This window comes from Nanorana parkeri, unplaced genomic scaffold, assembly GCF_000935625.1.
Source record: "Nanorana parkeri isolate BGI_ZX_2015 unplaced genomic scaffold, ASM93562v1 scaffold3010, whole genome shotgun sequence".
NCBI lineage: Eukaryota > Metazoa > Chordata > Amphibia > Anura > Dicroglossidae > Nanorana > Nanorana parkeri.
The window spans coordinates 40,405-64,632 of NW_017309278.1; the positions used below are offsets into that span (position 1 = coordinate 40,405).

The following is a 24,228-nucleotide window of genomic DNA, read 5'->3' on the forward strand; positions in this document are numbered from 1 at the left end:
CCTTTCCTTCCTCATGTCAGAGCCTTCAGCAGGAAGCGGCATGGAAGTAATGCCATCAAATCCCCCAAAGTCAGAGGCAGCAGTGCCCGAGCTCTTACGCTGCAGATATTCACCTATAGGACTGTAGACACCGGAGTGCTAAGGCACCTTCATATAGGAGGAAGTGCTTCGCCCTTTTTTTTTCAGGGCTCATTTTCTCGCTGCTGCTTGGCGCAATTTCCCTATAACATAGCAAATAGCGAGTTTCAGTTCCACTTTAAAGGATAAGTGCACTTTAAGGCAAAGCGAGCTTGTCCTTTTTGCCCCTTATGCCCTAACCTAAACCCCTCCCCCCCCCTTGACGGATTCATACTTATCAGCTGTGGCCGCTGGTGTTTGCTTACATCCAGCGCTGCAAATCTTACTGTCCTGTCCACGCCTGTGTATTGCAGCCTCATAGACTTCTATAGTGCCTAGAGGCAAGATGGTTTCCATAGAAGCCTATGGGGTAGTGGGGCGGTAATATGCAGGTGCAGCCAGGACAGTCTAGTGTGGCTGGTGGATTGAGGCAAGTATGTATCTGTGGAGAGGGCAGTGGGTTAGGTTATCTCAGGGTGAAGGGGCAGAAAGAATACGTGCACTGGGTCTCAAAGTCTGACCATGTTTCATGTTATCAATGATCAGATTACATAACCCCGTATATTGTTTGTGTGGATGAACACTTTTTCCTTCCGCCATCTCATTCTATAGTAAACCTTTCTTTTCTCTCTCACAGGGGCCATACAGGAGAGCCTTACCCTCCAAGGTGGCCACATGGTTTTGAACCCAGAATGAGGGGGCGTAGTCCTTTGCCATATCGGGGAGGAGCTATGCCTCCTGGTCCTCCCTACACCAGCCAAGGAGGCATTCCTTTCAGCTATAGAGACGCAGGGAGAGGCCAGGAAGGGGCCTGGGAAGAGAACAGGCCTGCACCAAAGGAACAGATGAACGTTCCCAGAAGAGCGGCGCCACCAGCGAATTTGAGAGAGGCGGTAGACATGCGCTATCCAGAGCAGAGTCAAGCTCCAGATATGGACTATAGAGAAAGGGAGGTTATGGAGCAAAAAAAGTGGACAGCACCTGATGTTGACTATAGAGGCGAGGAAGGTCCTTCTGTTGCCTACAGGGTGAGGCTTCCACCACCTACCAGACGACTGCTTGCAGACAGGGAGATTGAAGAGAGAGAGGCGTTGGAGTTGGAGTACCGGAAGAGATTAGCTGCCGCCCTCGATTATAGGCAAAGGGAGTCCGTAGAGATGGAGTACAAGCTAAGGCTGGAAGTTATACTGAAACGTAGAGAGAGAGAGGAACTGCTGCTTCGAGAGAGACAGTACACCGAACGGTTAATGAGGGAGAGGGAGGTTCTGGAACGAATGCGAGATAGGGATGCTGTGGCCTTGGCCCTCAGGGACAGGGAGGCTGGGCCCTTGACCCCCAGGGACAGGGAGGCTGCTGCACTTTCTTTCCAGAAGAGGGGAGTTGTAGATTACACAGAGAGGGGGCTACCTGCACATGTTAGAGAGTCTGCAGACTGTGATTTGAGGGTGAAAGAGCCTGACAAGGGCATGGATTTCATAGGAAGAGATAGAGGGATGGAGTATCAGAAGAACCTTCCTAGAGAATACTCAGAAAGTGGGTCCGTATCCATGTCATATCAGGAGAACATGTCTAGAGAATACTCAGAAAGTGGAACTGTGTCCATGCTGTATAGGGAGAAAGAGAAGAGCACTGTGGAGTACATGGAGGTAGAACACCAAGACAATGACGGTTTAACAGCTGGTACCGTGAAAGATGCTGGAGGATTTACCTCATTGGACAAGGACTCTGCAGAAATGCCTTACAGACAAGCCGAGACATCTCATGTGAACTATAAAAAAGGGGAGACCCAAAGGCCAGAATTCCAGAAACACACCGACGCAGACTACCGCAAGAAGGAGTGCGCAGACTCCGATTACCGAGACAAAGAGAGTTCAGACTCAGACTATCGGGCTCGGGAAAATGCTGATTTAAGCTATCGAGAAACAAAGACTGCCGATGCAGATTACCGGGAGAAGGAAAGTACATATTCGGGTTACCGGGAGCGAGAGAGCACAGATACGGATTATCGGCAGAGCGCAGAGGATTACGTAAAAGAGAGCGCAGACAAAATGGAGACAGGAAGAGACTTTTTAGCTTCTAGTGTGGGAGAGGACAGTAAGGGGCTGACGCAACTGACAACAGATTATCCTTTGATTCCAACGAAGATGGAGGAGAAGAGCGGGCCGAAAAAAGTTGAAATGATTCCATTTTTGGCTTTCAGCGAGGAAGAATTATCTTCATTGACCAACATGATGGTTGAAGCTCAGTCCAAATCTCCTGCAGAGGTCCAAGCACTGAGCAGGTCTGAACCGAGCTGTCCCGGGAAACTGGACACGGACTTCCGAGACAGACCGAATCCAAAAGATGTTAATACCGGAGCCAAAGAGATAGCAGAGAAAGCTACAGGCTACACAGCATGTGCCGCCCCTGAGGAGCTCTGTTCAGGCGATCAGGACTTGCGTAGTAAAGACAGCTTTGCTAAAGACTCTAAAAAGGTGGAAGGTGATCAAGACTTGCGGACCGGTGGGCACGTTCAGAAAGACGAGGATCTCCGAGGAGGGGAAACAAAGACCCCAGAGGAATTCTTTGCCCAGAATTCTCTGCTTATGGACTTTCTGCGACTGGCAGCCAAAGAGCTGAGGGAGAAAACCGTGCCAGAGGTTAAAGACGAACCCACCTCTCTTACACCTGCCCTACCGGACTCTAGTGCCGCCAAAACGTTTCACCCAGATCTAATCGCCAGGCCTGCCAGACCATTGGGCGCAGGAAGTAGTATCACCCCCGGCATTGAATTCCTGTGCCGAGAGGACACTGATTATAGGAACATGGACTTCAATGACGTGGACCTGAGAGTTGGCCACAGACCAGATAAACGTGTGGCAGAGAAAAGAGCTCGTGAAGAACCTCAGCCCGGGAGTAAGGTAATTATTGATCATAAGATTGTATTTTATCTCTTACATTGCTGTTGTGGTATATTGTAATGCAAAGCAGGATGTGCCACCAGCCGCAGGCACAAACAAAACTCTTTTGAGCAGGCCTCTCCCCTTTCTGTGTCATGTCTGCGATTCAGACTCTTTTACGGTTGTACAATGCTCAATAACTTGTCACTTTTAAATGAACAGTGCCAATCCTAATGCATATTTTGGTATTGTGACCCCATTAATGTCAAGATTTCTGTAGCAATTTACCTAAAAATATAATATACAGTCTGTAACGTGTGGCCAGCTGTCTCTGGAACAAACAAGAAGATACCTTGCCGCACTCCTTACCGGGGAGCCCCAAATCAGATGAGGGGGGGGGGGGGTGCTCGCAGTGACTGGATGGCGCCGCCAAATAGTACAAAATGAATGGATGTCACCAGCGCACCAATAGTATTGCAGTCCAAAGTGTTCGTTTATTGGAACGTCATGTCACCAGAACTAGCACTTTCGGGGGCCACGCATGGTCCCCTTCATCAGGCTCAGCAATGACTCAGCTATTGGACCCTGCGTGGCCCCAAAATCGCTAGTTCTGGTGACATGACGTTCCAATAAACGAACACTTTGGACTGCAATACTATTGGTGCGCTGGTGACATCCATTCATTTTGTGCCAGCTGTCTCTGCACACCCATCTTGTGGTTTATTATAAGATATATGTAAGAATTGTTAAGTGTCTTTAACGTGTGTTATTTTCATGATATTTTCTCCACCAGGATAAGGACTATCGCAGGACGCCTTTGCCCGAAGGATCGACTAAGATTATATGGCTGGATGGTCTTCCTACTGGAGCCTCTCGGGAAGAGGTAGGTGGCTGGGAGAATGACCTCTGTCAGGGAACAGCCAGGTTTAGCTTTCAGTGAAGTGATCGGTGTTGTACTGGAACAGTAAAAAGCTGATACAAGTGGATGTCAGATTTCATACATCCATGCTCCCCTTCCATTAGGCCTTATTCAGACGAGCGAATGAGGGCAGACAGGCTGCTGCGTTCAGAGGTGGCTCAGCTCTGCCTTGGACACAGCAGGACTCTGTGCTATGGCAGCTTACAAACTGGCTGATTAGCTGAGAGTCTAGACACAAACTGCGTCCAGGGCCGGTCAGAGGTTTGCATGTATTCACTCAGGTGATCAGTTACATGAGAACAATGGAGGGGCCGGTTATTGATGTGTACAGAGTGCAAATCTGCCAGCCGCCGCTTCAGTTCGCACGCACAGAGGGAAATTTATCAAAATCTGGAGCAGCTGTGCATGGCAACCAATCAGCTTCTCTCTTTCAGTTACAATTTTTAACTGAGCAAACTGAAGAAAAAAGCTGATTCTTTGCCGTGGGCAACTGCTCCAGAATCTGTCTGCTTCAGTTTTGATAAATTCCCCCCACTCTGCATGTAGCTGTTCCTCTAGCGCAAGAATACGCCTGCAGCCACCGCCACCCCCTCATGTAAATGGAGTCTTAAAGTGCTTGTAAAGGCGAAACATTTCTTTTAGTTATGATGAAGTTTGGAAGAGTTAAACCCTCTGAAGTTTTTATCATGGTCTGTAGCACCACTGGAGATATTCATAGTCTCTATTTGTTCTGGTGACCATGGTGCCTAGGACTGAACCTGAAGGAGAATCCAAAATCTTTACTTGTCACCAGAAAAGTAGGTGAAGGGAACTCTTCCAATGGGGGCACCTGTGTAAGAAGGGGTTTAACTCCACTTTGGGAGATTTCATTTAACTTTTGTGTTGTATCTCTAATACAGAGAGTACAGGGAAATCTCCACGTCACTATGCAGATTGAAATATAATAGATGATGGGGTTTAACCTTTCCCTGTTTTATCCACAACTAAAAAAGAGAGAGGTTTGCGTTCATTTTTGAACTGTATTACTGTCTATGATTTCACTTAGATATCCTGTCAAACCTTTTTCTCCACTCCTCATCCAAGGTGACAACACTCACAGTAGTGGTGCGTTGTCACCCTCTGAAGCACGCGTCTGAGAAGATCTCCTGGATGAAAACGCACACAGTGTGCTGGTACACTTTGTCTATGCCCCAGCACTGACACCAGCCTATTCATCCTCGATTGGCTTCAAGAGCACAGAGCCTCATGTGGTCTTCATTCATGTGCTGCAGGAGCGCAGAGCATCGTGTAGTCCTCACTCATTGCCTGCAGGAGCACAGAGCATCGTGTACTCCTCACTCTTTGGCTGCAGGAGCGCAGAGCATCGTGTAGTCCTCACTCTTTGGCTGCAGGAGCGCAGAGCATCGTTTTGTCCTCACTCTTTGGCTGCAGGAGCGCAGAGCATCGTTTTGTCCTCACTCTTTGGCTGCAGGAGCGCAGAGCATCGTGTAGTCCTCACTCTTTGGCTGCAGGAGCGCAGAGCATCGTGTAGTCCTCACTCTTTGGCTGCAGGAGCGCAGAGCATCGTGTAGTCCCCACTCATTGCCTGCAGGAGCACAGAGCATTGTGTAGTCCTCACTCATTGCCTGCAGGAGCGCAGAGCATTGTGTAGTCCTCACTCATTGCCTGCAGGAGCGCAGACCATCGTGAAGTCCGCACTCATTGGCTGAAGGAGCGCAGAGCATTGTGAAGTCCTCACTCTTTGCCTGCAGGAGCGCAGAGCATCGTGAAGTCCTCACTCATTGGCTGCAGGAGCGCAGAGCATCGTGAAGTCCTCACTCATTGGCTGCAGGAGCAGTCGGTTGAACAGTGACTGCAGTCACTGTTTGTGTATTCTTACAGCGGCATGATCTGGTTCTCGGAGTACTATAGCCTGGTGGTGGAGATGCATCCATCCATGCTTTTTAGTACTGATGGCGGAATCTGTTACACTAACCAATTTCTTCTCTTCTATGATCAGCTTAACCAGCCCTAGCTTGTCACTCAATGGATAACCACACCCATGCCCCACCCGCCCAAAGTGGCCCTAATGAACTGAGTTATGGGTGATGTAGTTCACTATGGGGGATGCAGCAGCTAGATCAGCTCTTGGAAATGACATGCTGGCTCTTCATAAATGCTCCCATGAGCACCCTTAGGATTCTGTAATAGAGTTGTGCAAAGATGATGTGGAACTAGATTTATCCATTCTTGCAAGAGGGTAAGAAGTTTATTTTCAACATTAAAAGAAAAGTTACGTATGGAACATTCGTTTTTCTGCTAGATTTGTAAATGGACAACTGCTGCCTTAAGTCAGGCTTCTGGATCTCCATGAAGTCTCATACTGTAGAGACGACCTGCACCTGACTGCAGTGAAGATATAGGTGAAGAGCCAGGACCTTGCTATACTCAATACCTCGGTTTTCATGTATTTTATTCACCTATTCCTTTTCCTCTCCAATGGAAACTCTATGCAAACAAGCTGCTGTGTGTGTTATTCCTGATACTCCACGACGGAGCCTGCTGGGGAGATGGAGGAACATAGACAGCCATGTTTGGCACCTGAGGCCCAGTGCACATGTCATAAAGTTTGGTCTGTCATGCTGGCCAGGAGGGTAGATTGTTCTGTGACCGGCACGGAGTGAGGAGAGGTTGCTGCAGTCTGGTTGTGATTTTCTTTTTGGTTGTGGTTGTAGTCTTTTTTTTTTAGTAATGATTGCGGGGGTACCCCCAGTGGCCACTTTATTCGGTACACCCATCTAATGTCCATAAAACGCTGAACATGGCCTCCACAATGCTCGGGTATGTTCCAACACCAGTATAAGCCTGAACGATGGACAGCAGACAGGATACATCTGTGGAGTCACATCAAGTACACAGGATTCTGACCTATCTGTATTTAGCAGCAGAAATGTAGTTTGTGCTTCATATTCCCAGCCTTCACCCTAGTATTGTAGATATATTTTATGTGGTGTGTTGGTGCAGGTAAAGCTGTGTATTCGTATCATAGAAGGTACCCCGGGGATGGGGGAGGCCATCTTAGCATTGATGTCTTTGCTCGGAGCGGGTAGGTTGGACATTTGTTAGGAGCTCTCGGTTAGTGAATAATGGAAAGTAACGTGTAGATATATTTTCTGTGGTGTGTTGGTGCAGGTACAGTGAAAGGGACCCTATCTTAGCATGGATGTCTTTGCTCGGACTGGGTAGGTCAGTCAGTCAGGGGATCTGGTGGGGCCAGCTTAGTATACACACAGGGGTACGGCTTTGTCCGTCTGTCTTCTCATTCTGTTTTTCTCCCACAGATCCTGTGCGCGCTCGGAAGTGCGCACATCCTGCCAGGAGATGGAGTGAACCTCATCGGATACATTCCAGGTGAGTGAACTGTTTTCTGCCGATTACTAGATGAAGTGTAAGTGAGCTGAGCTGTCCTCAGTGGGGTCTGTAAGCATGAAAATGTAGTGCTAGTGTTCCTGGTGACATATATTAAAACTGGACATCTAGGGGCCTCCGATAAAAGTCCTCCAAAATATGCCACAACAGACCGGAGCTGTGTGGAGAATGTACTAGTGTATATATATATATATATATATGTGTGTGTATGCATGCATACATACATATATATGAGATTGTTACAAAGAAAGGGGGTTGTACTGCTGCAGACAGGAAGTGCATATACTTGCAGCAGTCCATACTTGTCCCGAAGACCCACCCACACACATTCCTATTGGTCCATCACTAGCAATGTGCGTAAGGGGGACGGGAAAAGTGTCGGCGCTATATAAATGGCCTGAGATTTAGCCGTGAGAAGGAAGTTTGGTGAGCTGCCGTAGGTTGGTGCCTTCACTTCCTGAATGCAGTTTGCCCTCTTTCCCCCAGTGACAGTCACTTTAATTCTGTGTTTTCATGCCTCTGCTGATGGCTGACGCAGTACAACACTCTGGTATAGGAGAGAGATCTGCAGGAAGATCTTGCTGCGGAGTCTGATGCTGCAACTCCAGAATGCCAGGAAATTGTACAAGACTTTGGCCCCTTAACTGCTGCAATTAATGTCACCCCTGCTTCATCTACTGGAATATCCCTCCTCTGGCTATGCATTCAGCTTTGTTAACCCCTCTGTGCACATCAGGGTAGCATAAAAAGCTTCATTATTGCCGATCATTGGCATGTTGATGAAGCCTTTCACTCCCTATGTGCATCGGTGACAGAGAATGTTGCATATTCCACATATCTGAAGAGAGGAGATATGGGCGTGTGCAGTATTATTCCCTGTAGTTTGTATGGCCGAGTCATCTTCCCTTTGAAAGCTTAGTCCACCTGTTAGACCATGTTTCATATTCCACCTATATTTAGGGTGTAAAATAAAGCATGGTCACATATAGCATCACCCTAACCACTGCCCCCCCACCCTTCCCTAAATCGTGGGGTGCATCTTCTGAAAGCATTCTGTTTGAATTTATTGTGGCCTTGCGTGGCTTTGCCCACACAGCAGCGTCGCCACGTTCCAGGATAAATCCAGATACCACAAGTGCCATCTGTCACTGCGGCAGCGGAGCAGTGACATCACTGCGATTTGTAGTCCATTCACAACTTCCTCCATCCCCATAACTCAGGGATGTCCAAACTGCGGCCCTCCAGCTGTGGTGGAACTACGAATCCCATGAGGCTTTGCAAGATTCTCACAGACATGACTCCCGGAGAGAGATGCTTCATGGGATTTGTAGTGTCACCACAGCTGGAGGGCCGGAGTTTGGACATCCCTGCCATAACTGAAGGTCAGTACTTCTGCATGGACCTGGTGATGGGGGCTGAGCAATGCAAAAGCCTGTGCATTGCACCCGTGACACACTGATCGTGTTTGCAATGCTCCGTAGGCCTGAATGCAGACATGTAATAAGTCCACATTGAATATTTTATCGGTGCATTTATTAATTTTTTTCGGCTATGCCTTACCCCTCCTATGAGCTGCATGTGGTTCTCGGAGCCCGCACATCTGTCTGCGGATTCCTGGGTGCCAGTATGCCGGGAACCATTGAAATTCCCAGCTAGAGGAACTTTGTCACAGATTCTTTCAGCAGCAGGTGGAGATTTCACTGGCGGTCTTTCTTCCTTTACAAAGGCCTTTTACATTTCTTTATGCCGGAAGATATGTCACCCCTAGCACAGGCGTCTCGGGGGGGGGGGGGGGCGCCTTGGCGTCTTGTTAATGACTGTCTGATAATGTTGTATGGCTCATTTACTTTCAATTTAGATATGTCCTGTGTACAGAAAACATTTTACAGAATGAAGTGGAAAAAAAAAAAGTCACTCCTTGTGCAAATTCTGAATGTGACAGGGTTGTTCATATTATTCTTGGTGCATTTACGTATAGGGACTTCCTGGTGGTAAAACGTGTATTTTATTTCTTGCTGTAGAGGGGTAATGCTTTTTTATAGCCACAATGTAGACATTAGGGGAGGGCATGTCTATAGACAGTTGTGGCCCCATTCATTTCTACTCTGTGCATTAATATGTGTTTGAATTAAAGGCACAGCGTTCATTTGAATGGGTTGCCAATACACCACAACACACCTGCATTATCTTTCCTGTAGTGTGTTATCGTATGCTGCATTGCTGGTGTGTCGGGGGGGTCTGTTCCTTTAGTGCAGGGGCAAGCAAAGTCAGACCCTCCAGCTATGGTGAAACTACAAATGCCTTTATGCCTCTGCCTATGCGTGTCATGCCTGTGGCTGTATTGCAATGCCTTATGGGATTTGTATTTCCACAGCAGCTGGTGGGCCCGATTTTTGCCTAGCCCCTGCTTTTAGTGCATTGAAGTACTGTTCATAATGAATGGCAATGCATTGGTGTGTAGGAGGCATGAGGCCCATTTCCTTTGCACAACATGGTCAGGAATGGTGGTGGGGAAGGGAGTGGGGAGGCTTTGGGTTGCTGTCACTTTCAGGTCTCGGAGAACCCCTGCTAATAATGAATTTATCTTTAGCTAACCAGAAAGTAGAAGAATGTGATGTGCATACAGTATTTGACACCCGGGAGAATCATTTTACAATGCCTTCCCGATCTATACAAGGACATTATTTCCTATTATAATTCTCAAACTAAATATTAATAAAAATGGCTACAAAAGAAACCAATAAAAATGGTTTGCTTCCCTTACATTGCTGGTCAGTGGTGGAATACCCCCTTACATTGCTGGTCAGTGGTGGAATACCCCCTTACATTGCTGGTCAGTGTAGGTTCCCCTGGTAATCATTGGAGAAGTGTCCATACATTAGTAAACAGTATACTGCCCCATTACTTTGGTGGTGAATGCAGAAGGAACCCCTTTCATTGTATGTCAGTGGAAAAGTGTCTCCTTACATTGGTGGTCAGTGTAGGCAATAGATCAAACCACAATTGCTCACTGCTTAAAGAACCCCCAGGAACCAAGGTAGGGACCTTACGGTTCCACAGAACCCTGGTTGAAGGTCCTGGAGTGTCAGTGCTGCTTACAGGAGCCATTGAGATATTGCTCATGGATGTGATTGTCCATGGGGTGTGCCTCTACTCATACCTGTGAGAAACCTATTTTTGTTCTGTTTTTGTCTTTTAGAGCAGATATTGATGTACTGTTTTTTTCTTTAGCCGTTTTCTAAGGTTATATTTTTTGGTGTCGTATAGAAGTAATACAAAGGTCTCTAGATGTTCATTTTACATCTTACTGTGTTGTAATTCTATGAGCTGTGGATCAAGTGATTTGAACTGTTTTTTTTGGGTAGGGCTGTGTTATTTATGACTGGTCCTGTTTTCTTCATGTCATACTAACTGGCGTCCCGTCTGTATCACATGCTGTCCCCAGGTTACAGCCTCGGCTCTGTCTGCGTGGAGTTTTCCCTCGTGGAAGAGGCCGTCGGATGCATGGAAGCCAACAAGGTTGCTTTATCCACCGATTCAGCGCTGCTGTGGAAGGATGGACAGGAGGGAGGGGGGGGTGAGGGATGGGTGAAAGGGCTTCAGGTGGCACTAGCAGAGGGTTAACAAGTGTGCTGGGGCATCTGTGACTGACACACTTGTGTATCCTTTGTGTGCCACGCACTATACGTGTGTTGATGGTAGCACACTGCTATACTCTGCCCGTATCTGTGACTGCAGAGTTCTCCATGACAGGCCACTGGGGAACGGCTCTGTGCCGAAGACTGACTGTGCCGAAGACTGATGAGGAGTAGAGAGGGAACCTAAAAACACTAAACCTGTCAGCTAAGGTAGCATTAAAGCCCAACTCCAGCCTCCCTTTATATAATAAACACCATTGGGATAAAACAAAAAGCTCAATGTAATACCTACTCCCCGGCTCTATCCCCGCCAGATACTTGACTCCATTCAGTAGCGCCAATCCTTATCTAGGTTGAATGACAACCAGCGTCATTCAACTCACTTTCTGTAAGCACAGGCTGTCACCCCTGGGGGTGCGGCATCACACTGCCTGGGCTCAGAGTGCATAGGATGGCGCTCACATGTCACAGCTTGAGCACCATTCTATCTATCAGCGAGGACCGCTTAGCACCAAAAAAAAAGAAAGGACCCAACATCTCGCATGTCCAGCTGGAAGAATCCAGGATCTAAGGTATGGATTTTGTTTTTTTTTATTTTGTGGGTGAGGTGCGGGATTGGGGGGCACAAAAAAAAAGCTGGAGTTGACCTTTAATGTGCATGCAGTAAAAGAAACATTTCTTGATGGTACAGTACAGGACACAGGCAGATTTAGAGACCTCTGGGTAATATGCCGGTATCATCAAGTGACTGGACACTGGTCAGCGCTGTGAGGACCTCTCCAGGAAATCCTCATGTTTTGTTTTTAGCAAGCCATAGAGGACACACACAGGAGGAGGAGGGTGCCGTTTCCTGTACTGTACTCCAAGAAATGGACTTTACTGGTAAGTCAAAAATCCTTGTTTTACATCTTTTCACTCGGATGTTAGAACATCCCACCCATCTGCTATGAACTGCCGATCTTCAGGAAAATCAGTGGGGGAAATTTTATCAAAACTGGAGCAGCTGTGCATGGCAACCAATCAGCTTCTCTACTCAGTTTGTTCAGTTAAGTTTGGCAAAATTCCCTTCATTGACTTTATCTTGTGGAGTGATGTGTCACATGACTGGTGGGTACCAGACTCACCCGACATATCAGTCATACCTCTTTATTTCTTGTGTGATGTCATAAAAAGCCTTGAGCACAAAGTTGGAACCATTTCCTTTGTGCAGTAAGGATTCCGTCACAGCGAGGCCGCCGCCTTTCTTGTGGCTGAAGGTTATCTTTATTTATAGAGGTTCTATAAGGGCTACGTCAGTGCTGAACAAATCCAGGTCGCTAGATTTCCATGACGAATAAAGTTCTGGCGACCAGGTATTTTTAGAATTTTATGTGGAGTTTCATTAACTGCAACTCCAACATCTGCTACTAGATGGCACGTCTTAGAAATGGGATTTCCTCCGTTACAAGTGTTTTGTGTGTAGAAGAGCGAGAGGACATGTGGGTCAGTACTGTGCCATTGGGAGGACATTGTGCCATTGAGAGGACATGTGGGTCAGTACTGTGCCATTGGGAGGACATGTGGGTCAGTACTGTGCCATTGGGAGGACATGTGGGTCAGTACTGTGCCATTGGGAGGACATGTGGGTCAGTACTGTGACATTGGGAGGACATGTGGGTCAGTACTGTGACATTGGGAGGAGATGTGGGTTAGTACTGTGACATTGGGAGGACGTGTGGGTCAGTACTGTGACATTGGGAGGACGTGTGGGTCAGTGCTGTGACATTGGGAGGACGTGTGGGTCAGTGCTGTGACATTGGGAGGACGTGTGGGTCAGTGCTGTGACATTGGGAGGACGTGTGGGTCAGTGCTGTGACATTGGGAGGACGTGTGGGTCAGTACTGTGCCATTGGGAGGGCATGTGGGTCAGTACTGTGCCATTGGGAGGGCATGTGGGTCAGTACTGTGCCATTGGGAGGACATGTGGGTCAGTACTGTGCCATTGGGAGGACATGTGGGTCAGTACTGTGCCATTGGGAGGACATGTGGGTCTGTACTGTGACATTGGGAGGACATGTGGGTCAGTACTGTGACATTGGGAGGACATGTGGGTCAGTATTGTATGTGTGGGATTGTCCAGAAACATAGCGGGCAGGATTTTTCTGTCTCTTTTACACATGTAATATTTTGCACACTTTAGTTTGTGAATTTGTGTAAATATCTCCATAAAATGAGATTGGGAAATAATGATCACCATGACAGCCGGCTGTAGTTTGCTACTAGATTTGTCCAGGCCTTGGCTATATGAAATCTCTTCTCCAAGAAAACTGCGCCTCGAAGGGGGAGATCTCAAAGAATACATTTGGCAGTACAGGTAGCCCTCGGTTTGCGGCGCTTTCGTTTGCGCCGTTTCAAAATGGCGCCCTTTTCAGCCGGCCACATTATCGTCATTGCAACAACTGCGCCACCTATTGTATCCTTAAGGATATGTAGGGGAACGCTGTACAACTGCCAGTAGCTACAATACAACAGTATGTACAGTACTGTGCAGAAGTTCTGGCAGCTATATCGGGGCAGATCGAGGATCGCGCCTCAATCAAAAAAAATCTGTGCACGCATGGAGATATAGAGGAGCGCAGGGGTACACTTGGAGACACGGAGGAGCACAGGGGTACTCTTGGAGACACGGAGGAGCACAGGGGTACACTTGGAGACACGGAGCACGGGTACACTTGGAGACACGGCGGAGCACGGGTACACTTGGAGACACGGAGGAGCACAGGGGTACACTTGGAGACACGGAGGAGCACATAAAGCCATGCTTGGGGCACAGGGGTACCCTTGGAGATATGGAGGAGCACCAGGGTACACTTGGAGATACAGAGGCACATAGAGCCATGCTTGGGGTACAGGGGTACCCTCGGGCATTCATGTCATTTTTGAGAGAGGCCTGGAACCTATCTCCCTCACTTCCCATTGACTTGCATTATATTCTGGGTTTCTTTTTGCAAACATTCCTTCTGGAACGTAAACCTGGCATAAATCGAGGGCAACCTTTCATCCGGTGCCAGGGACGCATCAGCAAATTCTGTATAGCACGTCTCTCCGGAACACGTAAACCTGTTGGATGTGGGAAAAATAGATGATGCGGTCTACAATATCCTATCGTTCGATGTTCTGGACTGCTGTGAGGGAATCTCCTGGGAAATTTGCTTGTAACACTTTAATATACAAAAAAGCGACAAAAACAAGCGAACCCTTGCCAGATTCTCCAGCTGCAAAGCCTTTACTTGTCACATTCCTAGTACATCAGAGGCGCCCATCGGGTGGTTGTGCGGTTTGCCCAAAATTACCAGCTGCAGATCCTCGGTGAAGGTTGTCTCTGTTCAGCACTCTTCTGCTGTGCCCTGTGCCCGCAGGGTATCATCAGGCGCAGCACCATGGAGCCTCTTCTCACTCCCCCCCCCATCCAAAATACCTTGTTAGGTTTACGCTTATATTTAGTTTGCGCGTCTCCTCTCCCGCTGCTTTCTGATGTAATCATTGTTGCGTTGCAGACATCTCATAGTCGCTGCAGTCACAGCTTTTTAGTTTTTGTGTTTCCATTACGGTCACCTGCAATACTGTCACACAGCGGTGCGTCCTCCACTGCATGGCTCTCTGCGTGTCTCATCATCATAGATATGACATGGCTGCCAAATAGAAGCTGAAGCCTTATGCCAGAGGCTGCGTCATGTATAGAGAGGTCAGTCACCATTGTACAGCCGGGTCTGCGACATGCGCTTGTGTGGTTGTAGAAACGTAGGCAGGAAATGCTGGGGCACTCGCTTTACAATAGGATGCAATGGGTCATGAAAGTGCAGTACACCATAGCAGTCTCTCTGCTTCCCTCCCCTCCTCCTCTCCTTTTATCTGTCTTCCCTTTTCTTTCTCTTCTCTCCTCTTCCCTATCTCTCTTCTCTCTCTCTTCGGCCCCTTTCTCATCCCCCGCTCCATCCCTCCATCAAAGTCTTTATATTCCTGGTAGATATAAATAAAACACTATTTATCCCAGCTATGTATTATCTACAACATGGCATTTTGTTACACAGCGTAATGAAATGCCTAAATCTGCCTTTATATCATTTCTCGTTCATTAACTACCTTGTAGGACCCAGACTAATGGAGGCCAGCACTCAGAACCTTCTTAAAGTGACACTGAACTCGGGAGTTAACCCCTTCATGACTGAGGCCCTTTTTTCAATTTTTGCACCCATGTTATATTCCACATTTTAGACCTGAAAATGACGTAAAACCCCCCAACATTATATATTTTCTGAATGCCAAGACCCCATAGAATAAAATGGTGGTAGTTGAAAATTTTTATGTTGCGCAATAAGGAACATAGTTCTCCTTTAAATCTTAAAAATGCATTCAAGTACCTAAATTCTGAACAACAATGTATCTTATTTGTGTGTCACTCGGCTGTAGATCCTCCAATCATCTCTGACACTGTCCTTCCTTCTGGAGGGGGGCATAAGGCACCAATTCAGAGATGATTGGAGGATCTACAGCCGAGAGATGCAAAAATAAGATAGTGTTGTTCGTATTTCGGGAACTTTGGAGGAATTTTTAGGATTGATCTCCTGAGTTCAGTGTCACTCTAATTTCCACACTGCTGTCATTCTATTGCAGGAAATGTGCTTGCAGGAGGGAGGAGCACTGGACTGACCATCGGTTTTCTGCTTATTTGTCCATTGGGCAGACTCGGGGCAGGTTGGTGGCTAAGCTGCATTGCTTGTAGTAGAAGGAAGTGAGGTCACTGACCTAGCTGTGCTGTGCTGAGATTACCTGAATCAAACGAATGGCTAAACAGAGGAGTACAATTACTTGCGCAGATAACGCAGTTCACATATATGTAATTCACAAAGCGGTTTGCCTGGGTTTCTGGGGATCCGGTGTCCTCACTCATCAGCTGAGGTCGTTTGTTTGCTGCGGAATGGAAAAAAAACAATTCGCGCTCGCGCCATTCACCCCGAAAACAAGCGGCTCCAACCTGCAATCTATCACTTTGTCATTGGGACTGGCTTAGCATGAAGCGCGTCTACTGTGTGCGGATTTTATTGTTAGCGCTGTGCAGTGCAGACACGTCTTCATTATGGGCAATGTGGGGTTACCTGTCGCCCCTGTGTGTTACCTGTCGCCCCTGTGTGTTACCTGTCGCCCCTGTGTGTTACCTGTCGCCCCTGTGTGTTACCTGTCGCCCCTGTGTGTCACCTGTCGCCCGTTCCAGACCCTAACCGCTCTGAAAAGAACCCCCTGCGCCCCGTGTGCTAAAAGGTGTGTTTTGAAATATGGGGGGTGGGAGGGGTTATTACCTGTCGCCCCTGTGTGTTACCTGTCGCCCCTGTGTGTTACCTGTCGCCCCTGTGTGTCACCTGTCGCCCGTTCCAGACCCTAACCGCTCTGAAAAGAACCCCCTGCGCCCCGTGTGCTAAAAGGTGTGTTTTGAAATATGGGGGGTGGGAGGGGTTGGCTGCGGCTGACAGGTTGGATGGAGACGGTGTTCCATCCATGCATGTACAGACTCTATGGTGTGGTGCTGGAAGTAGTCAGATATTCAGAATGTAAAGGGACCGCCACAGAGGATGACATCTCATGCTGTGAATATACCATCACACTTTCTTTGCGCAGCCTTTAGGCATCATCTTCCTCAGTATTCCGCCTCCCGCAGGGTGAAAAATAATAGCTGGATGGCCGCCTGCCGTGTCTATAGGGAGAGGGAAGCCAATTACTCCATAGATACATTGTTTTTTATTATTTCCTCATATGGCGCAGTGCTGAGAGCGCTACCTAAGCGGTTTCTCTCCAGTCCTTTGTCCTCTCATATCTTATTGAGGAGATGGACACTTCATGGAGATTATATTTAGCTGAAACCAACCTGAATACAGAAACCTGCAGGAAGAGACTTATCGGGTGCTGAGCGCTTTGTCTACATTGTAGACGAGTTATGTGATCAAAGAGGTTATCGTTCGTGATTTTTAATCTTTGTCTCCTCCGGAGTTCATGCTGCGCCGGTCCACTTTTATTATCCATGTCTGTATATTGCCTCTGGGTGATCCTGATCTGGGGTGGACCGCGGTTGTGGTCAGAACATGTCGTTTTTGGTTGGTAGTGCCAGCATCTTCGTATCCATTGCAGTTGCCCTGGGTGGTGGGTGACTCTTGTATCGGCTCCAGCACGCTGCAGATTGAGTTCTCCTTCCATTGTTGGGGTATCGTACGCTTCATGGGTAGGTGGAACTGGCACATTCCTATTCTTGGGGCGCATCAAGCGAGGTATCGTACATTTCATGGGTAGGTGAAACTGGGACAATCTTGTACTTGGGGGGGGGGGCATCAAGCTGGACTAGTAGATGAGAGGTGAAGAACACGCTCCGTGCCGGTGTCCAAAGGTAAAGGATTGTTGTCGCTCTAAGCTGCAACCTGGCATCTGCCCATTCGGCCATGAGCTTGCCCCTCTCCTTTGTCAGCAGTTAAAGATAATCATGGCCACACTTTGTAGAATACGACGTTCCCAAACAAACCACCGCGCCTATGCAGGCTCCATCTGTTTCTTTCCACTGATGCATTTCACCCACTTGTGCACAATGGACGAAACGCATTAGTTGACAGGTGGAGTTGTATCTCTTCACAATGCTGGATGGCCTCCTCCCTGGAAAATGTGACTTACCAGCCAGCACTGGACTATTGCAAAAAACAAAACACAATTGTAAAGGGACCCAAATTCACTTTGTTTTCCAGGGAAATGGAGGTTTGTTGTACCCGATCGAAGGATTGGAATAAGTAGCGAAGTCAGCAGGTCGGGGCTTGTATATTTCTTACCATTGTAGAGTCATGGTGATCCCGATTTCCTTGGGTACCTGACACCCCTCCTGTCTGCAAGTAATTTATACGAAATATTAATTTGTTTTATTTCATGTTTACTTTTTTTAAAATAAATCATTTTATTTTTAGCATCAAATAAAGAACATAAAACAGAATGTTTGTTTAGTTTCCGTGTAAAGTGAATGAATTCAGGTTTTGCACAAGGAACGTTTGTCTCCATTGTCTTTTGTTAAGCTCCGGAGTTTGGCAGGCGGTGACCTTGTTCTGCTGTCATATAGTCCAGGTTGTTTTGGCTGCTCTGTTGGGTTTGTATAGCTGAACCCCACAGCTGACGCTCAGGTTCCGGTATCTGCAATCTCTCTCTGTGTTGTGTTTTTCAGGGCGTTCTACATTTTAAAGGGAAAAAGGTCACCCTGAAATATATTCCGAATTCCGACCGATGGTCATGCCTTCAGGTGAGCGATCATTCTTCTCGATGACGGAACGCGCCGATGTGCCGCTGGTGTTCTGATCCGTTCTCTCTCTCTCTCTCTCTCTCTCCCGCAGTGTAAAGCCGTCAATGTGCTATCCAAAGAGAGGTGCTGGCAGTGCAGTGCGCTGAGGGCCGGTGAGTGAACGCCGTTCGGTGTCTTTATGGGAAACATTTATAAAGGATACGTTTTTATTTTCTTTCCATGGGAAGTGACGCTAAACTCCGGAGAGAAATCTTAACAATCCCTCCAAGTCCCTCAACTATGAACAGCAATGGGGGGCATTTATCAAACTAAATCTGGAGCAGTTGCCCATGGCAACTAATCAGCATTTATCTTCAGTTTGCTCCGGTAAGATTTGAAAATGAGACAGAGAAGCTGATTGCAGTGACAAATGTATTTTTAAGATTTAACTCCGGAGTTTAGGTCACTCTAACCCTTTCGTTGCCAAGGCCTTTTTTTCTTTTTTTGCACACATGATATAATCCACATTTTAGGCTTGAAAATTACTTCAAAACCCCAAAACATTATATATGAGAAGCCAACTCAAAAGCCATTAAATATGAAAGCCAAGACCCTGTAGAATAAAATGGTGGCAGTTGCATAATATTGGCGTAACTCTTTATCAAACCTGAAAAGTTTGTGAAAAATGCACTTAAGTTCATTTTTAGTGCCCCAAAACACAATGAAATACCCATTTGTTTTTGTAAAATATAAAAGATAAGTTTGCACCGAGTAAATAGATGTCCAACATGCCCAGGTTACAAACTGCGTGCGTCCGTGAAACAGCGACAAAATTCAGTAAACCAAAAAGTCCATAGACTTTGTTTTAAAAGCCCCTACAGGTCGTCACTTTAGAGATACGCGTACATATTGGCCCGAGAATTATTGCTCTGCAGGGTGTGCAGCGATACCCAACATGTGTAGCATGATCGACGTTTTCGTACATAGGTGCACCCGACACGTTTGTGTGAATGCGCTCGTGGAGGACTTGAAATTTTTTTTTTAATTATGTTTACATTTATTTTATCCTATATTTATTTTTTTACTTTAATTGCTATCACTTGATGGTATGTTGGCGTTGACAGGTCCTCTTTAAGGTGATACTGGGGGTCCAAAAGACCCCTAGTGTCACCTTTTCACTTTTAAGCTATTGAAGTGCGGATCGCCGGCTTCAGGAGCCGAGCAATGACAGCTCAGGGACCGGAAACGATGCAGTCTTCGTCACTCCCGGTCCCATAGAGTAGGGAGGAGATCAGTGAACAGAAGCTCGCCGCTCTCCTCCCCAGCTTCCTGCCGGCACCCGACATGCTGGTCCCTGGCCCGCAAGAGGGGCAGCAGAGCCCGGGAAACACAGCGGGGGTTGATGGGCACTTTACCAGCCCATGGAAGCGATCTGGAGGCTCGGCTACTTCCAACTGCCGGCTTTACAAAAGAGTCGGCTGGGAGTCCGTTTACAGGGCCGTGCTGCCAGTGACATACTATGTACATCCGTGGACACAAAGGGGTTAAAATATTTCATATAGTTTTATATTACACAAAATCAGGTGAAATCTTCATCTCTGTCTCCCCTCGCAGGTACTGACCATCTGTCTCTCAGAGACTCCCATAAAGAACCCAAACCCCAACCCATCCTTTCCACGTCCCGCAGCAAGAAGCACAAGTCCAAACGCAGTCCCCCTGGCCGCAGCCCAGACCGCAGGAAAGAGAAGACCCCGCCGAGGGAAAGGTGCCCCCAACCAAGGACAAACAAAGGAGCAAGGCAGGCCGACTCTGAGAGCGCAAGTGAGTGGGGGAAAAAATCCTGATAGCGCGGAGAGGTGTTGGCACGATTATTTCACACTTTCAGCTTTGTAGCCGAGCATGACCTCTGACATCTCCCTCGGCTCTTGTATGTGGGTGGGGTTCATCTAATGCTCGGCGCAGTCTCTGGTCCCTGACAATTTGTCTCATACCACTTTATAAGGACTTCCATTATTTATTACTTTATAGCGTTCCTAAAAGTGTCACTAAATCCAATTTTTGTATCATTGGATCTAAAACTTCCCTGACTGTGTGTGCTCAACATCCCTTTCACAACCAACTATATCCGTAAATATCTGGAATCTCTGCCAGTTCCCTGTACTTCTGTATTGACATTGGCAGAGCTATTCCAGCGATCCTCTTGTCTTCTGCGTTGCCACTCTCTGCATGTGCTCCAGTTTTCCCTGGGAAGAAGCTGTGCACTTGGGGTTGGTTCACACTGAAGTGTTGCATTAACCCCTTCATGACTGAGGCCCTTTTTTAATTTTTTGCACCCATGTTATATTCCACATTTTAGGCCTGAAAATTACGTAAAACCCCCCAACATTATATATTTTCTGAATGCCAAGACCCTATAGAATAAAATGGTGGTAGTTGAAAATTTTTATGTTGCGCAATATTAGCGCAACTCCTTATTAAACCCCAAAATTTAGTGACAAATTTAATTAAATGCCCCAAAACACAACAAATTACCCATTTTTTTAATGAAATATAAAAGATGAGGTTACAACGAGTAAAACGATACCCAACATGCCCAGTTTACAGATTGCGTGCGACCGTGAAACGGCGAAAAACTGATCCCCCCTCATAGTTCTCCTTTAAATACACAGTACAATGAAGCTCATGCTAGGTGCGCTGTTGTGTTGCTATTCATTCTGTATGGCACCCCACAACACCTCCTGGCAGGCATGCATTGCGCAGCAACACACGGTACCTCAATAGCGTGTGTGCTGCTGTGCAGTGGAAAAAAAATGGTGCATGCATTATATTTTCACCACATGGCACCACAACGCACTCTATTGCAGTACCATGCATTGCAATGCACACCCACTGAGAAATGCATTGGGGTGCCATTCGGCAACGCACCATCACAGCTAGCGGTGAACTCTCTCCCCAGCTATTGCCGATGTTCTATCGAAAGCTCCAACTAATTGAAATCTCCAACTACCTCACTTCCGGTGCTCAGAAAGACTGGAGCTCTACAGTTGCGGTGCGCATGGCGTTTTCAGAATACTCGTCGAGCTTGCCACATGCTGAATATTGTTAAAATGCAGCTGTACAGAAGCTCCGTCTGTCTTTGTGTTTTGCAGTCTAACGCCGTCTGGTCGAAATCTCCAACTTGCAAGTACCCGGCAGTGAGGTAGTTGGAGATTTTGACGAGTTGGAGTTTTCGATGGAACACCGCCTCACTTTTTGATTAGACATGTGAATAGAGTGCCTTGCCGGTGGGTTTTTAGCCGCGTGATTGACAACAAGCCTCTCTGGGGGAGTTGCTGCCACTCTGTAGCACAGCATTCAGCAGCGCACTGTTGTAAACATTTGTAATGTGGGCCGAGAGCAACGTCACAAACATATGTGAGGCGTCCTGAGCACAGCAGATCAGAGAACCCGCATAGCAGTCACATGACCTCTGTCAAATAAAAAATGTCTCTTGTAAAAATTGTGCATCGCAGTGCTTACATGATTGTATACTTGAGCATTATCGTTGGGGAGGAGGTGAGCCCTGACAGACCATTTACCTTTTTGTTGAATCCATTTGCAGCCGTCATCATTCGGGGGATCGGTGTGAACACTTCTCCAGACAGTGTGGTGAAAGCACTTCAACCTTACGCACAGCTATCGCCAAGTAATGTCCGCATCATGAAGAATCGGAAGAGCAACCATCGAGGATTCGGCTTTATAGATCTTAAAAATCACAAGGTGAGAGGTCTGCTGCGTGTTACTGGGGAGCAGATGGGGCTCGTCTGTCTTAAAGGAGAACTATGAGATGAGTGATTTCCACTCGCCTCATAGTTCCAGCCGACGTGTGACAATGAGACTGTCGCAGGTCGGCTCAGTAGATCGAGAGGTGAGCGAACACATACCGGGTTCCCTCACCTCTCGATCCTGTCACGGCTCTCTGCCGTGACAGGGGGAGAGGCTGGATTCCCCTCTCCCCGCTCCGATCTGCCAGCGCTGACTGGCGGAACGGACGGGGGAGGGGGCGGGTATAGCTGGCTCTGCCTCTAGATAGGCAGAGCCAGCTGTCACTCACGCAGCTGGGCGGATCCCGTCATCTATCCCGTCGGGATCCGCTCCAGGTGCGGCGTCTCAGTATACCGCGAGCTGTAGCTCCCTATATACTGAGCTTAGGGTGACGGGAGGATGCTAGTTTGTGTCCTCCCGTTACCCTAAGGAGAACTATGGGGAAAAACACTGACCCCATAGTTCTCCTTTAAGCCTTCTATGGCAAACCCCCCCCTCCCTCCCCCTTCCAGAAAAGCCAAGAGGAAGGTGATTGCCGGGATTATTATTACAAAACGCAATTATCTCTGTCCTTTCTTGAGGCTAAACTATGTAAAGAGACGCCATCATTCTGTTCATGTTGGGCAAAGTGACCGTTTGCCAGTTATACTTACCGCAGCTCCCTTGTAGCTCCTGCTTCGGTTGCAGCAGTCAATGGTATCCCAACGTGTCGAGCGCTAATGGGACTACTAATGTTGCTCCCTGTGGCACGAGATAGTGCCACGGCCACACACCATTCAAGGCAAGGTAACAGTGTCCCTAAAAAAACAGACCTCTGAGCCAAACATAACCCCCCCCCTACTCATTAGTTCTGTGCGAGTAGTAAATCATCTTAGTGTATTTTCTCTTTTGGTTGAATGTTCTTCAATAGGTTAATGCATCCCTTCTCAACCACAGTGCCTCAAAATGTTGGCACAGTGTCATGCCTCTCCATGGTGCAGGTGGGCCACCAAAGGGGGACCCTGTTATGAAAGTGGGGCTCCTGATGTGAAGAGGGTTCCTAATGTAAAGGGGGGGGGGGGATTCTGATATAAAAGCTTTGGTGTAAAAGGAGGACCTGTGATGTGAAGGGGTGAGGGCTCCTGATGTGCATGGGGGGGGACACCCCTTTTTTATGTGTGTTTTTACATGTGGCCCCCTCTTGAAACCCATACCAGAACCCTATCATAGGGTAAGGGTCTGAAATGGATTTTGAAGGGGCCACACCAAGAATTTGTATACTTTTAAAGGGTGAGAATTGCTTCATGCATAATAGGGTGGATGGGGAAAATACCACATTTATTATGTAGGACCTGAATGCATCTTCGTGACGAGATACAATGTTACAATTTTAGAGACCACTGGAGGGAATATGTAAATGTAACCATTGTTACTACAGGGATAGCAATGGTTACATTGATATATTTTTTTCTCCAGCATTCTCTTGAAATGTTACATTGTAGCTCATTACTAACAAGTATTTTCCTATGATCCTCAACTCCACCTACTGACCATAATGCAATATTTTCCTGATTCAGTTTGTTGTAAATGGATAAACCTATTTGGAGAGCATTCAAACAGAAGAAAAAAAATATTACACTAAGAACCAGGGATGCACCGATACCGGTATTTTGGTACCGAGTACCGATAAAAAAATGTTTCCGGTACTCGCCGATACCAATTACCAAGTAACAGAAGTCCCATTCAGGAAGCCAGGTGGCGTGTAATGACGCAACGCCCTGCTTTCTGATTGGCCAGGAGGCCGGCTCCATGCTCCCTCGTCACGAGATGACGAGGGAGCATGAAGCCAGCTTCCGCGTCATTACACGGCACCCGGCTTCCTGATTGGACGGCTCCGGCTGGGTACCGGAGGAAGGCTGCGTTCTCGCGGGGGTGACATGCTGGACGAAGGTGCATGGAGCCAGCTTCCTGATTGGCCAGCTTCCCGACCAATCAAGAAGCCATATTTAACAAGTGACGAGAGAGCATGGAGCGGCTTCCTGATACCGGAAGTACTCGTGCTAGGCATCGGAGCATTTGGGCGAGTACAAGTACTCACCCAAATACTCTGAATCGGCACCGATATCAATACTAGTATCGGTATCGGTGCATCCCTACTAAGAACTCCCCCCCCCCCCCCCCCCTCCCCCCCACCAGGTCTCCCCC

The 24,228-nt window shown here is 47.5% G+C and overlaps 1 protein-coding gene across 1 annotated transcript in view; it reads left to right on the top strand.

The window, feature by feature from the left end:
• Positions 1-24,228, top strand: part of LOC108802651 (RNA-binding protein 6-like) — a 36,138-nt gene that overhangs the window by 200 nt on the left and 11,710 nt on the right. The window contains exons 2-9 of the mRNA XM_018574509.1: positions 755-3,017; positions 3,790-3,879; positions 7,236-7,305; positions 10,769-10,842; positions 18,187-18,261; positions 18,353-18,413; positions 19,855-20,061; positions 21,842-21,999. Of these exons, the coding sequence (XP_018430011.1) occupies positions 755-3,017; positions 3,790-3,879; positions 7,236-7,305; positions 10,769-10,842; positions 18,187-18,261; positions 18,353-18,413; positions 19,855-20,061; positions 21,842-21,999 (2,998 nt within the window). The remainder of the gene's footprint in view (positions 1-754; positions 3,018-3,789; positions 3,880-7,235; positions 7,306-10,768; positions 10,843-18,186; positions 18,262-18,352; positions 18,414-19,854; positions 20,062-21,841; positions 22,000-24,228) is intronic.